Genomic DNA, 20,453 nt, shown 5'->3' with positions numbered 1-20,453 from the left:
CTTAATCCTCAGCACTTTTCTAAGTCATCTTAGATCTTCAACGTAACTGTGTGGCCGTGAAGATCTAGTTGGTTTAGTTTTTAGGTACTTTATCACTGTCTTTTATAGGTACTGTATTAGTAAATCCTCGTATGCTCAAATATCTTCAAGCCCTATTCCTTCTCTCTTACCTAAACTGCAGACTACTATAACTTAATTACTTGGTATTTACATGTGTTTAATGGGTTTTATATTTACATTTACTTGTGATTTATGTTTGTGGAGGGTTAATTAATTTATGCTTGCATGATGCCCCACCTCTGGTGTTCTTCATGCTTTAATAATTTTGTTTTCATTTCATGTCTTCCTAAAGAGAGCTCTGGCACCCTTTATGACATCTGTTAGAAGTAACAGCACTGTATCAGAAGCCACCTTTAAAACTCAACCATACAAGCTGCACCGACTTGAAGAACCTCCCAGTGCTACAGCCACCTGCACCAGGGATGAAGCTCTCCTCTTTTACCGTCAGATGCAAATTATTAGGAGGATGGAGTCTGCCGCCAGTAACCTCTATAAGGAAAAGGTTAGTGGCTCTCCTCTCTCTCTCTCTCTCTTAGGTACTGTTTAGTGTATAGTAAGTATTGTATTTTGTAGTATCAAATTTACTCTCTCAAGCTTTCAAATTGAAGTGTCGGGGTTTCAAGTTGATATTCCAATATTTCAGCTTGAGACATAAAAAATTAAACACCACCTCTGTTTTTGCAGGTTTCACAGGAACTGCATTTACCCTTATATGGTTTGCTACACTGATTTTGTTTATAATGGGCTACAGTCTACAAAAATATAAAATACACATTATGCTCTTCATCTTTCTGGTTTGTAAGGCATCAGGCAAAAACATACCACACACCAGACTGCTCTTGGAACATGTGTGGAGAGTTTTTTCAGTACTTGTGGCTGAATTGTATCTCTTTGCCATTGATAGTGGTTGTGCTAAAGCATCCTTCAAGTTCTTCTTCAAGTAAGTAAAGAAGCCTAAGATGTTAACAAGAGACACTAAGGTGGATATATTGACAAGTCTTGTGGAGGTTGAAGCAGCTGCATCGCTTGATAGGACATATATGTACAGTAATTGAAAATAAAATTATGCCCCAAGATAGGCAAGAAACCGAGCAAGCTGTCATCTGCAGACTTTGACTATACAGGTATTTAATTGATCACACTCTGGGAGTGGCAAACCTAGCATTAGTCATTAACTTTGGTGAATGGATTGAGTTTCTGCTGCAAACATCTCTTCTTTATACTGTACTTATTGAACTGGTAGTACTGTAATTCTCTTTACTCACTGTACAGTATATAAATACAGTCATGCGCCAGTTAACGTCCGACCGAACAACATCCGATCGCTTATACGTCCGTGGCCCCCCCCCCAAAAAATACACGTGACGCCTGCTGGACCACCACTCCACGACCCCCTGACGGAGACACGATGATCCTCCCCATACTGGTCAGATATTATGCGTTAAAGGAATATGCTTCCTTACTTAGGCTTTTCTAAGCATTTGCCTTCAGGTGAAATGTTAACCTACATCTATTGAGGATAAAATCTTTCATCTACTAATTGACAATAACACATTTGCTGTAATCAGACATATCTAGTTGCCTCAACAATTGCAAGTTGCAATTGGGGTTGCAATTTCAAATTCTGTGGCATTACTAAAAATAGTAAAGTTTCTGGTGCACTCTAAGATTAAGAGAGAAACCGGAGGCCTCAGGCATCCTGGTGTGAGAGAAAACGGACTCGTATGACGGGGAACCAAATAAAAAAAGCATAGCTACATGTTTTGTGGACTACAGTATTAAGCGTACCCTTTTCATACTTTGTAATAAACCTAGCCATGCCTATGTGTGTTTATGATATTTACCATAACATTATATATATATTTAGTGGGTCTAAATGGTCGTAAAATGGGTGATTGAACCAATTAGAATAAATCCCATAGGTTCTGTACTTTCGTTATCGGCGGGGTCCCAATTAGGCGCGATAACCAAGGGATGACTGTATATACTTGTGACACTGGCCAGTTGCTTCTGGTGTTATGGTACAGGGGTACCAAGTGACAGCACTAGGATCCTGCTTCCTCTATCAAGGAATAAACAATTAAAATTTAAATTGAAAAAAATAAAAATAAATTACTATCTTACAAGAATCCCTCCAATGTAAGTTATATTCACCCAGGTCGTTTGGGTGGAAAATTATGAGAAGAGCTTAGTCACTCTTAAGTAATGATAAATAAACACGCAGGCAGGCCTTCAGCGCCAACTGTCAAATCTTATCTCAAATAAATAAACAAACAAATGCTAGACATTGTCTGTCCCCCCCCCCCCCTGTCTTCCCACCACCCTAGTGTTCAAGATAAAAGATTGGTGATTTCTTTATGTTTATTTTATATAATATCTCAGACTAAAGTTAGGATAATATAATTTGCATTGCTGAAATCCTTGCAAGACAGAGATTAATTTGAATATAAGCGTCATATATTTTGCTCAAGATATAAAAAATGTAGTACATTAGTGTACAATACTGTAGTACATTTTATAAAAAAAAATTCTACTGTATTTTTGGGTAGATTTACATAAATTTCTTCATTTATTTTCATACATTTACATGCACACACCATACTAAAAGAAACGTAAAAGAAATACTGTAAATGACTTTAGTGCAAAGCTGGAGTGCACATGTACTAATTTGATTACGGTACTAAAATTGTTATGTCTAGTGCGAATTACAACATGTTTATATTCAAATAAATCATTATCTTACAAGAATCCCAGCTATGTTAATTATATTCTCCCAGGTCATATCACTGGCATTTTAAAATGAGAGAAGCTTAGTAGGACTGTTAAATAAACACACAGAGACCTTCGCCTCAAACTTATCACCTCAACCCCCCAACCCCTCGCTGGGTGGCGTGGCTGGCTACGTCCCCCCCCCCCCCAGCCAGGCTTTTAGGCTTACAGTTTTTATCTTATATAATATCTCAGACTAAAGTTAGGAGATTTTAATTTGCATTGCTGGAATCCTTGCAAGACAGCCAATAATTTGAATATAAACATCTTATATTTTGCTCAAGAGATAAAAATTGTTGTACATTAGTGTACAGTACTGAAGTACATTTTATAAAAAAGTTTTTCAACTGTATTTTTGGGTACATTTACATAGATTTCTTAGTGCATATGTACTAATTTGATTACGGTACTAAAATTGTTTTGTCTAGTGCAAATTATAGCATGTTTATATTCATATTAATCAGTATGTTACAAGAATCCCAGCAATGTTAATTATATTCACCCAGGTCATTTCACTGGCTTTTTATAAGAGAGAAGCTTAGTCACCTAAGAACTGATAAATATACACTCGTTAGACCTGGGCCTGTGCCAACTGTCAAACGTACTACCTCCCCTCCCCCCACGCCCCCTCGCTCGCTCCCACCCTCTGTCTCCCCATCTGCTGGCGTTGCTGGAATCCTTGTAAAACAGTGAATAGTTTTAATATAAACGTCATGTATTTTGCACTAGAGATAAAAATTAATCACCTGTATCACATTACAGTAGTGATTTAAGAGTAAAAGTGTATATGTACGTATATAGTATTCCACATACACGTAAGTATAAATAAAAAGTTTCTGATGATCAGACATCGTTCATTTCGGTTAACGTCACGTTTCCAAGAACGTATCTAGGACGTTAACCAGCGCATGACTGTACTGATACAGTAAAATACTTTTTAATAGTTATCCCTTTTAACATTAATAAAGATCCAGGTTTTCACATAAATTCCTAGGCTTGTCAGTAGCGTGATCCCTCAGTTAACGAACGCCTCAGTTAACGAAATTTCGTTTAACGAATTACCTTCCCTAAGAATCTTCATTTCGGTTAACGAAAAAAATTTGGTTAACGAAATTCTTACGAAATCGTGTCAACATGTTTTCGCTTCCTCACCAGCTGGAATATTAGTCCGCCAATACAGTAATCGGTTCTAGGGCTTAAATTCGTTCCCATTTGAGTAAATGTCAAGAAGGTTGTACTATTCAATAATTTTCCAAGTTTTATATTAAAATTTTTTGCCATTTTAACACTCATTTAACGTAATTGGAGTACAGGAAACTAGTTTTTGGTGCACCAATGAGCCACTTGACTCACCCACAAAGGCGTCAGTTTGTATCCCTCTGAAATTTATTTAACATATTGATAATATATAGTGCAGTGTTGATTTAAATAAAATAATCTTTATTTACAGCAATTAAACTTAAAATTTTAGTGTTGATATTGAATCCAGCATGGGTCCAAAGAAATCTAGAAAGGCGATTTCAATCCAGGTAAAACAGGAAATAATAAAGAAACGTGAACAAGGCATTAGAACAAATGTGCTTAGTAAAGACTATGGCATGTCGGCATCAACTGTGTCGACAATTCTTGCACAGAAATTTATGAACATTTGAAGGAAGAGCAACCTGGTTCTTCTGGGACAGAGTTTGAAGAGTTTAGGGCCAGCAAAGGCTGGTTTGAAAAATTTAAGAAAAGAAGTGACATTTTCATTGTTATTAGGCATGGTGAGGCTGCCAGTGCAGATAAAGAAGGAGCAGCAAAATTTGTAGTGGACTTTAAGGAACTGGTGGAGGAAGAAAATTATCTTCCACAGCAAGTGTTCAATGTGGACAAAACTGGGCTGTTCTGGAAGAAAATGCCCAAAAGGACATTCATCACCAGAGATGAACCCTCTTTACCTGGGCATAAACCCATGAAAGACCGTCTCACTCTATTGCTTGGTGCCAGTGTTTCAGGGGATTTCCTACTGAAGCCTATGCTTTTCTGCCACTCTGAGAACCCCAGGGTGTTCACGTAACAAAAAGTGGTAAGAGGACGGCTTGGAGTTTATTGGAAGTCCAACCGTAAGGCATGGGTGACAAGACAGCACTTTAATGAATGGGCTGTTGAGGTGTTTTTCCCTTCTGTGAAGAGCTACCTAACCACCAATAAACTCCCTTTAAAGGCTCTTCTCCTTATGGATAATGCCCCTGGTCATGACCCTGAACTTGCCAGCACTTTGGAGGCTAGATTTGACTTTGTCAAAGTGTTGTTTTTGCCTCCCAACACTGCATCAATTATACAGCCAATGGACCAGAATGTTATCAGCAACTTCAAGAAGCTGTACATGAAGAAAATGTTCAGAAGGTGTCATCAGGCAACTTCCACTGATCCTGAACTAACACTGGCACAGTTCTGGAAGACACAATTTAACATCCTGGAGGCTGTAAATTTGATTGTTTCATCATGGCAAGAAGTCTCCATTAGATCCCTCAATTCTGCATGGAAAGCACTGTGGCCATCAGCAGTTCATGATTTTGATGGATTTGAGGAAGAAGCAGAGTTGGACAAGGAGATTGTGTCCATTGGTCAGTCAATGGGCATCGAAGTGGAGGATGATGTAGAAGAGCTTGTGATGTCTCATGAGCAGGAACTTACTCCTGAAGACTTGCAGCAACTGGATGAGATGTTAGAAGATGACAGTGGTGAGAAGGAAAGGAAAAGTGATGACCATATGTCTTCTTCAGATTTGAAGGATGTTGTTCACTACTGGGAGAAGTTCAGGAAACTGGCTTCAAGGCACCCTGATGTGGAAACAACAGAACCTATTTTGTGTAATGTTGAGGACAGAGTGGTCTCCTTCTTCAAAAATCAGTTAATGATGAGGAGAAATGACCCACAAACAAAGATCGACAGTTTCTTCTCTAAGAGGCAGCGGGAGAAAGATGCTACCCCTCAGCCTTCCACTTCAAAAAGGAGAGAGGATTTTCCTGCTGGAGAATCTGTCAGTCCAGAGGTTCCTGAAATTTTTATGGAAGGTGACTCACCTTCCAAGAAGCAGTAAAATGCTTCTCCACCCCCACTTCCTTCTTTTCTCCTCCTCCACCTCCCACTTCCTTCTTTTCTCCTCCTCCACCTCCCACTTCCTTCTTTTCTCCTCCTCCACCTCCCACTTCCTTCTTTTCTCCTCCTCCACCTCCCACTTCCTTCTTTTCTCCTCCTCCACCTCCCACTTCAAATTCATATCAGCATCATCAACCAGGAGCCTTCTACATACACACCTCAAAGTAAGTGTACTTTACTGCATTTTTTTTTTACTTTATGTAATTTTCGGTGAGCTGGAACCAATTACCCAAAAACCCATTGAAACAATGGTTTCGGATAACAAGTTTTTCGGTTAATGAGCAACCTTCTAGAACGGACTGTGCTCGTTAACCGAGGGACCACTGTACCCATATTTTACAACTGTTTGAGTATTTTAATAAGACAAAGATCGAGGTCGTGTGGATAAAATAGCAGCATTAACCCATTTACAGACAGTCCCCGACTTACGACGGGGTTAAGGACCCAAATCCAGGTCGTAAGTCGAAAATGCGAAAATAATACATAGCAAATCTAAAATGGGTGTCCCTTTTTCTTCTCAGCACCACAAAACTCTCACTTTTAAGCTTGCCAGCCATTTTAAAGGGAATTACAAACGAAAATTTTGTCAGTACACAGCGCAATCACCAACGTCGGGACTCGAAAAGGGAAACAATGGAGCACCTTAGCTTTTGTCTTCATTCAAGACATCTTCAGAGGCAACTGAATTACATAGACAGAGAGAGGCTTAAGTACACATGAGGTCAGGTCAGAAACATGACATTCACTAATCCGCATACCAACACCACCACACACACAAAGGAGCTTAAAACAAAGGGCGACGTGACTAGTCAAGTTAAGTCAGGTCAAAAATATGAGACCCACTAATCATCTATCCTACATTTAACTCCAATGCTTTAAAAGCATTTTTAACCTTGGGCCACTGACAAATAAATTTGTGTGACAAATTATCGATTTTGTACTGACCATCACTAAGGTTTATAGAATTCAATTCCCTAATCAAACTAGCTTCAACCAGAAGTCTTTCTGTGACACATGATGATATGTACATTCTAAGTTGTTTTCTCAATCCGTGGGATGATTATTATTCCTAACATGAATGAACAGTGCACTGCTTTCAGATGCTGTTCTGATATTGTACTTGTGCTGTTTAATTCAGAGTTGCAATGCTTTCCCAATCTGTCCTACATACTCTCCATTTGCTACATGGAATGCAGTAAACACTTCCATTTACATTCAAGGTTGGGCTATTCTTCATTAATATATTGGTAATAGTAGAGTCATACTTAAAAACAACATTAATATTTAATAATTTACGGGACTGAACTAACGGAATTCTTTGCAATAAGGCAGTCAAAATATTCTTACGTGTAGGAATTTGCCTAATTTGAGTAGAATGAAAGGATTATTTAGCCCTTTTATAACCTTGAATGTAAATGGAAGTGTGGTCCCTCGGTTAACGAACACAATTCGTTCCACAGGGTCATTCGTTAACCGAAAATTTTGTTAGCTGAATCTGTTATTTCAGTGGGAAATTGGGTAATTGGTTCCAACTCACAGAAAAAGTACAAACAAAATACGTACTGTATACCAGTACAGTAATAGAATTAACAAAACATTAAGTATAAATTAAATACAGTACTGTACTGTACAGTATATTGTACAATAGTAAATGAAAAACAATAGAATACAGTACAGTTGTACCCCGCTTTACGCGGTTTCACTTTACGCGATTTCTCATATACGCGGTGCCTCGCCAGAACCGAACTTTCACTTTACGCGGTTCATCTACCCATATACGCGTGAAGTATAATTTTTTTTTTTTATTTAGCTCATAAAATTCATACAAATTACCCGGCCAGAATATAATTTACATTGCTGGAATTCTTACAATTTGATGATCATTTTGAATATAAACATCATAGATTTTGCATTAGACATACAAATTTTAGATGTAATGTTTACTCTGAGTAAATATGTTATCTTTTGTGCAAAATATATGACATTTATATTCAAAATATTCCTGGTCTTACAAGGAATCCAGCAATGTCAATTATATTATCCTAACTTTAGTCTGAGGTATTATTTATTACTAAAAAGGTAAATATTCTGGTTTTCCCACACATTTATCTGGTAGGGAGGGTTGGTGGGGGGTGGGGGGGAGGGAGGGACCGACCGACCATCTGGCACGGTGTGAAGAATATTTTTTTTTATTAACTGAAGATATTTGTTTTAGCTCATAAAATTCATACAAATTACCCGGCCAGAATATAATTTACATTGCTGGAATTCTTACAATTTGATGATCATTTTGAATATAAACATCATAGATTTTGCATTAGACATACAAATTTTAGACATACACGACGGGGTTAGGGACCCAAATCCAGGTCGTAAGTCGACATGGTCGTAAGTCCGACATAGATAATTTTTTTTTTTTTTTAATAAATAATCTACAATGAAATACAGTACAGTAAAAGTAATGAATAATGAGGAATGGATACAGTACAGTGAAAGTAATAAATAATAAGGAATGGTTACAGTGTGACTGAGCACTTACCTTTAATGTAGTCAGCTGAATGCACATGGGGCCCCCATAATTTTCTAATTATACATGGAGACTACATTAACTGGAAACGTTTCGGTATAGAAAAAAAAATAATAAAAAATCTGCGGCGGTCGTAAGTCCCGACGGTCGTAAGTCGTAGCAGTCGTAAGTCGGGGTCTGACTGTATTTTATCTTTTGTGCAAAATATATGAAGTTTACATTCAAAATATTCCCTGACCTGCAAGGAATCCAGAAATGTCAATTATATTATCCTAACTTTAGTATGAGGTATTATTTATTACTAAACGTTAAAATCTAGTGTTTCACCCAATCATTTCTCAGAGAGGTAGGGGCCAGTGAGCTGGGAAGAGGGGGGGGGGGATTTGAGTCTATTATTTGAATGGACATTAACCTGGCGACTGTATTTCTCTTAAATATTAATTGTGTGAGCATACCATCATAAAATTTAGATGTTATTTTTACTACATCATAGGTATTGTGTCGGAAAAAGTGGAGTTTGGGGTCGGGCCAGTCTCTATTGGAATGAATCCCATATGTTCTTTTGTTCCATTTACGCGGATTTCACTTAACGCGGTACCCTGTGGGTTCAATTGACCGTGTAAATCGGGGTACTACTGTACTGTATTTTAACTTACTTTGAGGTTTGTATGTCGTATTCCCGGCAGCTTTGTTTACATATCAAACAGATGATTGTAGAGGCAGTCGCTGATGACATGCCATATTCTTTACAGAGTGCATTGGTTCTAATGCCTTCTTCGTGTTTCATAATAATTTCTGCACTGTACAGCTCCTCCCCGTCTTACGAACCTACTCGACTTATGACCACCCGCACTTACGACCTGCCTCAGTCGTACCAAAATTTGGTCAAATTACATATTTTCGAGTGCCAAAGTCAGTACACAGACAAAATTTTTGTTTGTAATGCACTTTAAAATGGCTGGAAAGCTTCAAAGTGAGTGTTATTGTGGTGCTGAGAAGAAAAAAGAGACCCATTTTAGATTTTCTATGTATTAAGCATTTCCGACTTACGACCATTTCAACTTACGACCTGGATTTGGGTCCCTAACCCCATCGTAAGTCGGGGAGGAGCTGTATATTATCAATATGTTAACTAAATTTCAGAATGACCAATAATTTTAATGTAAAAATGCAAAAATATTCACGAGACCAACAAAATCGATGTTCACTCCACTGTAAACAAAGTTAAACTGAGACGCATTGTTGGGTGATTCAATCAGCTGATGGGCGCACAAAAACTGCTCCTTGTACTGTATATATTATCAATATGTTAACTAAATTTCAGAATGACCAATAATTTTAATACCGTATATCACGGCCTATAAGACGAAATTTGAACATTAAAAAAATCTGCCCAAAGTTAGGGGGTCGTCTAAACCACCAAGTTTAAAATTCTTACCTCTTAAATATTGTGGTTTAGTGTGTCAAGAGTGGTGATGAAAACATCGTAAGCCACTCACAAGGTCTTACCACTAATTATTTTATACTGAAACTTACGTTTGGCAAGCTGGATTCAAATTAAGATTACCGGTATATTAAAATAATAAAAATGTATTATAAACCTGTCTAACATACCGTAAAAGAGATTTATACCCCTGTAATAAACACAGCTATCATCACACACCCCTCCCCACGCCCCCCCCCATTTGCCAGTGAGGAGACAAGAAAGGGAAAGTGACCACGAGATTGGGCTATTTTTAGCCGTGGAGGTGGTCAGTAATGCATACCGGTATCGGTATATTTACTCATAATAATATTTATCTCCTATAAATAATTGATTTAAATTTTATTTTTTTCCAAAGAATATTCAGTAAATGAGTGCATTAATTCTTGAAACTATCGACGGTTAATTACAGACGCTCAAGTGACGTCACTAGTGTTTACACTACACCAGCTGGTAATATTTGATGCCATTACTTGAAGTGAATTGGCCTTATTTTAAGTAACTAACTATAAATAAATACAAAAATTAAAAAAAAAGATCAAAACTGAGAAATAATATACTGTATGTATGTTGTGTTGTCAAAGTAAGAGGAACAATTGAAACTGCAATTCGGTAAATCTATTTCAAGTAAATGGAAAATAAGCAAACATGTTATTTACCAAGACGCTTCCCTCTGGCTCAGGGTGAGATGGAGGGGAGATAAGGCTATTTATAGCTCGTCTGAAGTGGCCAGTACCCTAATGCACCATAAATAATTCATTGAACATTCATTTTTTGTACATAGTATATTCAGTATATATATATATATATATATATATATATATATATATATATATATATATATATATATATATATATATATATATATATATATATATATATATATATATATATATATATATATATATATATATATATATATATATTTGTGTAATAAATGTATGTAGTAAGTACATACTGGTAACCTTTTTCACTCAAATCCTAATGAAACACCACAATTAGAATACGGTGGTTGCTGTTGAACCACATGTTGTATAAATAGTCGGAACACAGCCACACCACCGAGACGAGGGAACACTCCCACCACCGATCGTCTCGTGTGAAGCAAGCGTATAAATGAAAGAAAATACTTGCAGTGTGTTTAATATGTTACAGTATATTATAAATAAATAAATAAATAAACAAATAAATCAGTAAATCCATTTCAAGTAAATGGAAAAATTTTACTCGATACCGACATTAGTTCCAGTTATCGGTAAATAGCAGACGCTTCAGTGACGTCACTAGTGTTTACACTACACCAGCGGGTATAATTTGATGACATTACTTGAAGTGAATTGGCCTTATTTTAAAAAATCAAGGATGGTTGGTAAAGGACTACTGAGTCAGTGGGTAAGTGTCACATTTGGGGTACTGGTCTTATACAGCAAATAGAGCTCAAAAGCTACTTTTTAAATGGAAATTTGGGGGGGGGTGTCTTATGCACCCCGCCGCCTTATAGGCCGTGATATACGGTATAAAAAATGCAGAAATATTCAAGAGACCAACTTTCTTGATATTTACTCCACTGGAAACGAATGTAAACATAGAACCAATTACAGTGGTCCCTCGGTTAACGAACACAATTCATTCCAGAAGGTTCCAGAAGGTCGTTCGTTAACCGAATCCATTGTTTCAATGGGATATTTGGTAATTGGATCTAGCTCACCGAAAATTACATACAAAGTAAAAAAAAAAAATGCAGTAAAGTACACTTACTCTAAGGTGAGTATATAGAAGGCTCCTGGTTGATGATGATAATGGGAATTAGAAGTGGGGGTGGAGGAGAAGGGAAAAGAGAAGGAAGTGGGGGTGGAAGAGAAATCACCCCATGCTTGATGCCCTCATTTCACCCATAAAATTTTAAGTTCACTAGGTGTAATTCAAGATTATTTTCTTTAAATCAACACTGCACTGCACTATATATTGTCACCATGTTAAATATATTTCAGAATGACCAATAATTGTACTGTAAAAACGTAAAACTACTCTGTGTTCAAGAGACCCACAAGCAAGATGTTTCCTCCACTGAACAGAGATACAAACTGAGGCCTTCGTGGGTGAGTGAAGTGGCTGATGGGTGCACCAAAAACTAGTTCCCTGTACTGCAATTATGTTAAATAAGTGTTAAAATGACTAAAAAACTTAATATAAAACTTGGAAAATTATTGAATAGTACAACCTTCTTGACATTTACTCCAATTTTAACGAATGTAAGCCCTAGAACCGATTTCTGTATTGGCGGACAAATCTTCCAGCTGGTGAGTAAGTCAAAGCATGTCGAAACATTTTCGTAAGAATGTCGTACACCGAATTTTTGTTCGTTAGTCGAATTGAACATTCTTATGGAAGGTAATTCGTTAATCAAAATTTCGTTAATCGAGGGACCACTGTATTTTTATCATTCTACATAAGCAGTTAGGAGTCTCTAATTATTGAATGGAGTAATTCATTTTTACAGGCCATTCGTGGATTCTGTCACTTGTACAGTGGTCAAGAAGCCATCTGTGTAGGTATAAAAGCAGCTCTGAGGCCTCAAGACTCCGTCATCACTGCTTATCGTGACCATGGATGGGCGTACGTCATGGGCTGCTCACTTATAGGTGAGTTTAATACTTGTGTAAAACTTGTTCTGAACATGTATCTTGAGACATGAATACCTGGTGTATTAGGCTGTGCTTGGACATGGTAGTGGTGTACAGTACTTTATATAGTAAACCCTTGCTATTCGCTGGTGTTAGGTTCCAAGGAATGGCGCAAATTCGCAAAACCGCAAATAGCAACTTATACTTTCTTATTGCACTACTGTATACATTAGGCCCTCCAAATTCGCTGGGGTTTGCCCTTAGGACAGTTATTTCTTTTACATGTAGTGTATATCTGTGTGTGTGTGTGTGTGTGTGTAGACACACACACACAAAACACATACAAATAAATAATAATGGGAAAATCCTCTCACAAATACAGTACTAATCAGAAACAAATTTATTAAGAATGTGACCGTCTGCCCTCAAGTCCGTGCTCTATTACTTTATTAATAAAGCACGGACTTGAGGGTAGACTCATAATTTTAATAAATTTCTTTCTGATTATTTATGAGAATATTTTCCCATTTTTAATTATTTGTATGTGTTTTGTGTGTGTGTGTGTCTACACACACACACACACACACACACACACACACACATATTTACAATACAGGTAAAGGAAATTGCTGTCTCTAGAACTAATGGCTCCCTGTCCCAGCCACAAAAATACTGGCAACTTTAAAACTATCCACAGACATTCTTGGGTACAGCCAGGGTGTCATCCATGAATAATAAAGAACTACAAATTTGGGGGACCTCCTGTACCTATACTGTGTATAAGAGATTTAAGTCACTAATACTACTCTCTTTCGTATGTTGAAGCTTGATTAAGTGTACTGTACAGTAGGATGAAATCTAGTTACTGAAGCATAGGGAGATCATCAGGATCACTGTTGGAAGAGGGTGATGCAGTGATGGTTGGTGGAGAGGTGAGTGGTGGAGCGGCAGGGAGGCGGGTGGTGGGTGGCGCATGGTGAGGAGGTGAGTGATGGAGAGGCGGCAGCAGCTGACCGAGTAGGTAAGGGAGACGAATCAGCTGGGTGAGCGGCTGGTTCTCTCTTCAAAGACATTGTGATTGGTAGTTGTTTCCTCTTGGCATTGAGGTCTGAATGTTTTACTGCACTAGCATCACTAGGCAGCCTTTTAGGGGTCATTTCAGACAGAAACACTAAAGTTTTGAGTACAACACCAGAGATGCTGTGCCGCAGGCAATGGTTGAGCACAAACAAAGGGAGAGGAGATGGTGCAGATGCATGTGGGTGACTTGTTGCGCTGCGGGAGAGGCTTATAAGCTAGCCACCATACGCTTACTGCAAATAGTCACAATTGTGAATTGCAAACCCCTAAATAACAAGGGTTTACTGTATAAATCATAACAATTGTGACCAAGTCCCAGGTTGCTGATCTGCCTTTCTCCTTCATTTACACACAATTGCAGGGTTTACATTGTTTCTTTTAATTTGGCAACGCGGCATACATACAGTCTGCGAGGAATGTGAGATCGTGTGCTGAAAAATATTGATATTTACGATTGTTATATAAATAAAGTCAAGTAACACTTACCACTTCAATTAGTACTTTGTAGTGTTTCCACTGCACTTCAGACAGTCTTTTAGCCTTCGAGAAACACTGTCAGAAAGGTTTTGCAAGACATCAGGTGGCAAGTTAGCCCAGGTATCCTTGATGGCTGCCTCTTGCTTCGGGATTGATGATGTGTCAGCGTCGCGCAGACGACGCTTAACAGTGGACCACAAATTTTCTATTGGGTTAAGATCTGGGCTTCTGTCAGGCCAGTCATTAAAGAAAGGTACCTCACAGTCTTTGAGCCACTGTATGACACTTTTAGCAGTGTGGCATGGGGCACCGTCCTGCATGAAAAGGCTTGCCTTAGCTTTATCAAATGATTCAGGTAAGAAATCACTGAGCAGTTCAAGAAAGTTGTACTGATTCATCATCTGGTTCTTATGGAGGATTACTAGTTCACCAACACCATAATACGTAAAGGAAGCCCAAACCATAAGCTAGGCAGGGTGCTTAACAGTCTTTACAGTGTACTGTGGGAGGTGTGCGTCTGAGTGGGGCGGGCAGTACACCCTCCCACCACTACTCCCAGTCACAGAAAACGTAGCCTCGTCGGACCACAATACACTTTTCCATGACTCTAAATCCCACACTTCATATTTCTTGCAAAATTTCACTCTATTTTCCTTGTTTCTTTGTCAACAGAGGTTTACGGCGGGCACGAAAACTCTTAAATCCCAGGTCATCGTGCAGGGCTTGTTGAACACAACGTAACGAGACGTGACTCAAAAGACGGGGGTTTCTCTCTTTCACTTCACGTGCTGTGAGTGAGGGATTGGGCCGAACTTGTCGAGAAATAACCTTAAGTGTCCGTGGAGACAATAATTTAGGCCTACCAGACTTAGGTAATGGAGCTGGTAACTCGTCCTCTCCAAGATCACGGAAACGTTTGACAAGATTTTGAACAACTCGTAATGCCACACCAGTCTGAGCCAAAATTTCTCTCAGTACATGGTTCGCTTTGTACAATGCAATCACTGCTGCAATATCATCTCTTTCTAGTAACCCTCCTGGACATCTCTGATGGCCACTATGTCGGGTTAATGCACCTCAAACTAGACACTCACGATGAATTGGACAATAAGTCTCAGGTTGTGAAGCTGGTTCCCTTTCAGTTTATGATGAGCGACCCAAATTCTGCAGAACCTGAGAGCCGTTGTGAGCCACCTAGAATGTGAGACTGGACCTATCTGCAGGTAAGCAAGTCTATCAGGCATGACCCCAGTTTTTGGCACTGCAAAATCATGTAACCATAGTACTGGTCAGTACTCAGGTCGTCAATGACAGTATGTGCAAGCTCAACGAGTGGAGGGCCAACTGTGATTTTTTCAAAGCTCAGATTTATTTCTAACTCAGTGGCAGAGTCCAGCATCTTGCCAAGAGGACCAGACCATCTGTTGTTTGAAAGAGTCTTGCCATCCAGCTCCTGGATCAGATGTCTGAGTGGCAACTCGTTGGTGTGGAGGTCACAAACAATCCAGACTAGCTTCCTCCCAATCTTCCGCTCTATCCACTGTATGACCCCCCCTTGCCACCCTGTGTTCGTGTTGGTGCTGTCCCCTCCAATGGCCTGCAGGGTCTGGTCTACGTTCCTCTCTCTGAGCCAGTTCACAATGTTATACATAAGAACATAAGAAAGTGGGATACCGCAGGAGGCCGACTGGCCCATACAGGGCAGATCCCTTTCACACCCATCCCAGCACTTCCATGTGCCTATCCAACTTCGTCTTGGAGCTCCCTAGCGTCCCCGATCCTACTATAGCACTCGGTAGCCTATTCCACATATCCACAACTCTATTACCAAACCAGTGCTTGCCTATATCCTTTCTGAATCGGAATTTATCTAATTTAAAGCCATTTGTTCTAGTTATTTCGTTATTACTGAGCTTCAGAACATCTTCCATTTTACCCTTGTTAATCCCACTTACCCACTTGTACACCTCTATCATATCTCCCCTAACTCTACGCCTCTCTAATGAATGTAAGCCTAAGCTTTTCAGTCTTTCTTCATATGGAAGGTTTCTAATATTATGGATCATTTTTGTCATTCTTCTTTGTACTCTCTCCAAAGAATCTATGTCCATTCTATAATAAGAATTATCTGCCACTATCACAGCTGGTTTCCTGATGTCATCTTTCTCTGGAGTGAAATGCCACAAATACTTCCCTCCTGGTTCACTGCAGCAGGAGTAGTGTTCCTCCTTCACCATGGCAGGGAACAACTTTTCAGAATCTCCAACTTTCATGAACACTTTAGTGTCATCCCTTCTCCCATCAAAGAACAAACAATTGATTCCATTTTCTCTTATCCCCTAATCAAACTCCTCTTCTAGGTTACTGACAAGTTTCTCCTGAGCTCTCCTTACTTTGTTATGATCTATCACCAGGTGAACATCATCAGGTGTTATCAAACCACCGTCAATCCAGGCAGCTGTTGCTATCTCTGCAGTTTCTCTGAGACCAGTGTGGTGTCGCATGCTGGCCAGAGCTATGCTCGGATATCTTTCCTATTTCGAATCTTATGGCTGGAAGGTTTGGAATCATTATTTTCTGGGTTAGGGACAAAGTCACCATTCTCCTGGTCAGCACTCGGATCAGCCATGGGGAAGTCATTAAACTCTGAATCAGCTTGACTCCAATCATCGGCCTTTTTTACCTCACCCTGGGCCTTCTCAAGTCTCTTTTCCTCGGCAACTCTTCTCCTCTTCTGTCTCTCTGTGGCAGCCTCCTGTCTCTTGGACTCCGGAATATCTTGGCTAGAAATCATGAGAGCCCCTATACTGCCAGTCTTCTCTCTCTGTGCTTTGACAAATGCCAGTTCGATCACAGGAATCTTCAGTTCACGCTTGCAAATACAGGAGATGTGGGCCTCGGATTTACAGTCACGATCGCATCCAAACTCAGGACAGAGAACAATTGGGCACTTGCAAGTAATTATGTCAAATAACTGGTCCAGTTGCTTGGCAACAAAAGTTTTCCCAACTGGCTAGCAGTCTCTCACTAATCTTCTTCTGACTTGTTATGACTGGAGGCTTGAACTGAGCGTTAGCCAGAGTGTACTGTGCCAAGACAGCTTTGGTCATATCACTGGCAATATCTTTGTTTGTGTAAGTTCTTTGGTTCTTTTCACTGATTTGCCTGATTAAAACACCGTATCTCAAAGCATCTCTCAATGTAGGCAACTCCGACTTCAGGAGCTCTCTCCCAGACCCAAGATAGTGACTGAGATGGCTGGATTTTTGGTTCCTCGTCCTGACACAAGCAGCCATCGCAAATATTATCAACTTATAAATGCATCAGAATCTGAAACAGAAAAAAAATATTGTTAGTTGGGTTGTTAAAGAATGAAGTCAGAAAGCAATGTTCACTATTTAATTGTAATGCTAATGCAGCTGTACGTTAGATTTTCGATAAATTTCACGCTAAAATTTACCTAGCAAAAGGTTGCAAAATATTGAAACTGAAATTATTTTCTGTTTATATACACTAAAATCTACCAAAAAAGTGATGGGCCATTAGTTTTAGCTGATCTTCCCTCCTATGACACACCCTAATGTGTATGTCTCCCAGGGGGGTCAGGGCTGTAAGGCATGTGTATGTCTCCCAGGGGGTCAGGGCTGTAGGGCAATAAACATACATGTTTGATTTTGGGTATTGTGTATTGTAACTATTAGGTGCTCACAAAATAAGTAACACTGAGAAATTAAGTTAAATATGATAAAAACTTCCCAGGTAGGTGTTTCCCAGACCCCACAGCTCTTTTTTTTATTTATTTATTTACTTTTTTTTTCTCCAAGACCCAATCACATCCCTGAGTGTCCTATTATTCCTCCAGTACCTCAGACTTACTGCGGTACCCCTCCAGTACCTTAGACTTACTACCCCTCCAGTACCTCAGACTTACTACCCTCCAGTACCTCAGACTTACTACCCCTCCAGTACCTCAGACTTACTACCCCTCCAGTACCTCAGACTTACTACCCCTCCAGTACCTCAGACTTACTCACCTCCTTACTACCCTCCAGTACCTCAGACTTACTACCCTCCAGTACCTCAGACTTACTACCCTCCAGTACCTCAGACTTACTACCCTTACTACCCTCCAGCACCTCAGACTTACCCCTCCAGTACCTCAGACTTACTACCCTCCAGTACCTCAGACTTACTACCCTCCAGTACCTCAGACTCCAGTACTCAGACTTACTACCTCCAGTACCTCAGACTTACTACCCCTCCAGTACCTCAGACTTAGTACTACCCCTCCAGTACCTCAGACTTACTACCCTCCAGTACCTCAGACTTACTACCCTCCAGTACCTCAGACTTACTACCCTCCAGTACCTCAGACTTACTACCCCTCCAGTACCTCAGACTCACTACCCTCCAGTACCTCAGACTTACTACCCTCCAGTACTCAGACTTACTACCCCTCCAGTACCTCAGACTTACTACAGTACTCAGACTTACTACCCCTCCAGTACCTCAGACTTACTACCCCTCCAGTACCTCAGACTTACTACCCCTCCAGTACCTCAGACTTACTACCCTCCAGTACCTCAGACTTACTACCCCTCCAGTACCTCAGACTTACTACCCCTCCAGTACCTCAGACTTACTACCCCTCCAGTACCTCAGACTTACTACCCCTCCAGTACCTCAGACTTACTACCCCTCCAGTACCTTAGGCTTACTTTTCTTGTAATGCTTCATCATCTTGAGTCAGAATGTCTTCTTTTTTTTTCTTCAATTAATATTTGCATTCTAATCTTTTCTTGCATTTTTCTTTGGTTAGCAACTTATTCTCAATGTACCTTCTGTTAACCACATGTGTACAGTATCCTCTCTATACTGAATATAATCGTCTGACATTAGCCAAATCAAATATTAAAAGTGCCATCTCCATAGGGAAGGAGTTAAGTATCCCACACCTTTAAGGAGTACTGGCATTGAACTAAATTTCTACATAGAATAATTGTTATCTTCCAATCCTTTGCCATTACCCAAAGAAGTTCACTCATGTGGATGCTGTTTTGGAACTTTGAGACTCCTGGATAGGAGGTTCATCTGTTTTCTTCTCTTTTTGAAGACTTTGGAAATCAACTTTTTATGGGAATAATAATCCTTTCTGGTTCAGTTGGATTTTGTTTCCTTAACTGCTTATGCTTAGTCTGAGGCCTAGTGCCTCTTTTGTTATGTGCCAGAGAGCAAGAGATGATTCACTTTTCATTGATTGTCCTCAGTTTGTAAATATCATAGTCCATGGGATACCATGTTTTTTTGGTTGTGTGAGCTGTGTCTTTTCAGTATCTGCTTGTCTGCCAGACATATTCCTCTGGAATAAGAAGTAGGCCCATGTTATGTAAGAGCAACATGATGTTCAAATCTTTGCAATCTGACAGCTGAAAGCATTGACAGAGGCAATAAAAGACTGCCTTGACTCATTTTATTTGAATAAAAAGGAATCGTGTTTTACATTTCACAATTAATATTCATCTTTTAGCATAACAGAAAATGCAATAGCAGATAAAGTACTTCATCTCAACAGTAAAGGTATGACTTTGCTCATAGTTGAGACTGGAAAAATATATTTACATAATCTAGTTGTCATGTTCACTTATGCATTCAAAAAAACTATCTTAACCTTTTTTTTTTACTAAAATTTAACTTCATTGTGTTTCATATTTGACAATTTTTAAGAGTTTCATTCATCTTCAAGTTTAACAAAAGTTCAGTGGAAATGTACTCGGTATCAAAAGACGGGGTATGCTCTTACTCAGTTGAGACTGTAGAAAAAATCACAAAATCTATTCATCATGCTCAAAGATGCAGTCCACGAGATTACAAAATTCTGGGTCTTCTTCATCCTCCACTGTCTTCTCTGGGGCCTCCATCAACACATCCACCAGCTCTTCTGTTCACTTAAACTTCCAATTTTCCTCCTACAAGTTGCCAACCATGAGCTTCTGGTGCAGGAATGGCCTAGGTTTATTTGGCTGCCTGATTCAATCTTAGAGCTTGAAAATTAGTCCTTCTGATGTGCATTTTCAGGGAATCCCTGCAAGGAGGAAGAAGGCTCATGTCCACTCCATCACAACGTGTCAGCAATGCTCCGAGTTTGCTACTAAATCATTCCAGGAATTTCTTGTGTCTCAGTTTGTTGATGACCTTTACTTCTTTGTTGATTATCCTCCAGCCAGTCCAGCAGCAAACACAATGTCAGGAATTTCTTCAGAGTTCCCAAATTGTGCAAATGTGTCAAGAAACT

General features: G+C 39.3%; 1 protein-coding gene across 2 annotated transcripts in view; it reads left to right on the top strand.

Moving 5' to 3' along the window:
* The window catches only part of LOC121866550 (probable pyruvate dehydrogenase E1 component subunit alpha, mitochondrial), a 76,799-nt gene that overhangs the window by 9,831 nt on the left and 46,515 nt on the right, over positions 1 to 20,453 (top strand). For both annotated transcript variants that reach the window (XM_042366326.1, XM_042366320.1), the window contains 2 exons: positions 353 to 562; positions 12,481 to 12,622. In XM_042366326.1, the coding sequence (XP_042222260.1) occupies positions 353 to 562; positions 12,481 to 12,622 (352 nt within the window). The remainder of the gene's footprint in view (positions 1 to 352; positions 563 to 12,480; positions 12,623 to 20,453) is intronic.

Source organism: Homarus americanus, unplaced genomic scaffold, assembly GCF_018991925.1.
Source record: "Homarus americanus isolate GMGI-L3 unplaced genomic scaffold, GMGI_Hamer_2.0 scaffold32583, whole genome shotgun sequence".
In the NCBI taxonomy this organism is placed as follows: domain Eukaryota; kingdom Metazoa; phylum Arthropoda; class Malacostraca; order Decapoda; family Nephropidae; genus Homarus; species Homarus americanus.
This window is presented reverse-complemented; position numbering and strand designations above follow the sequence as displayed.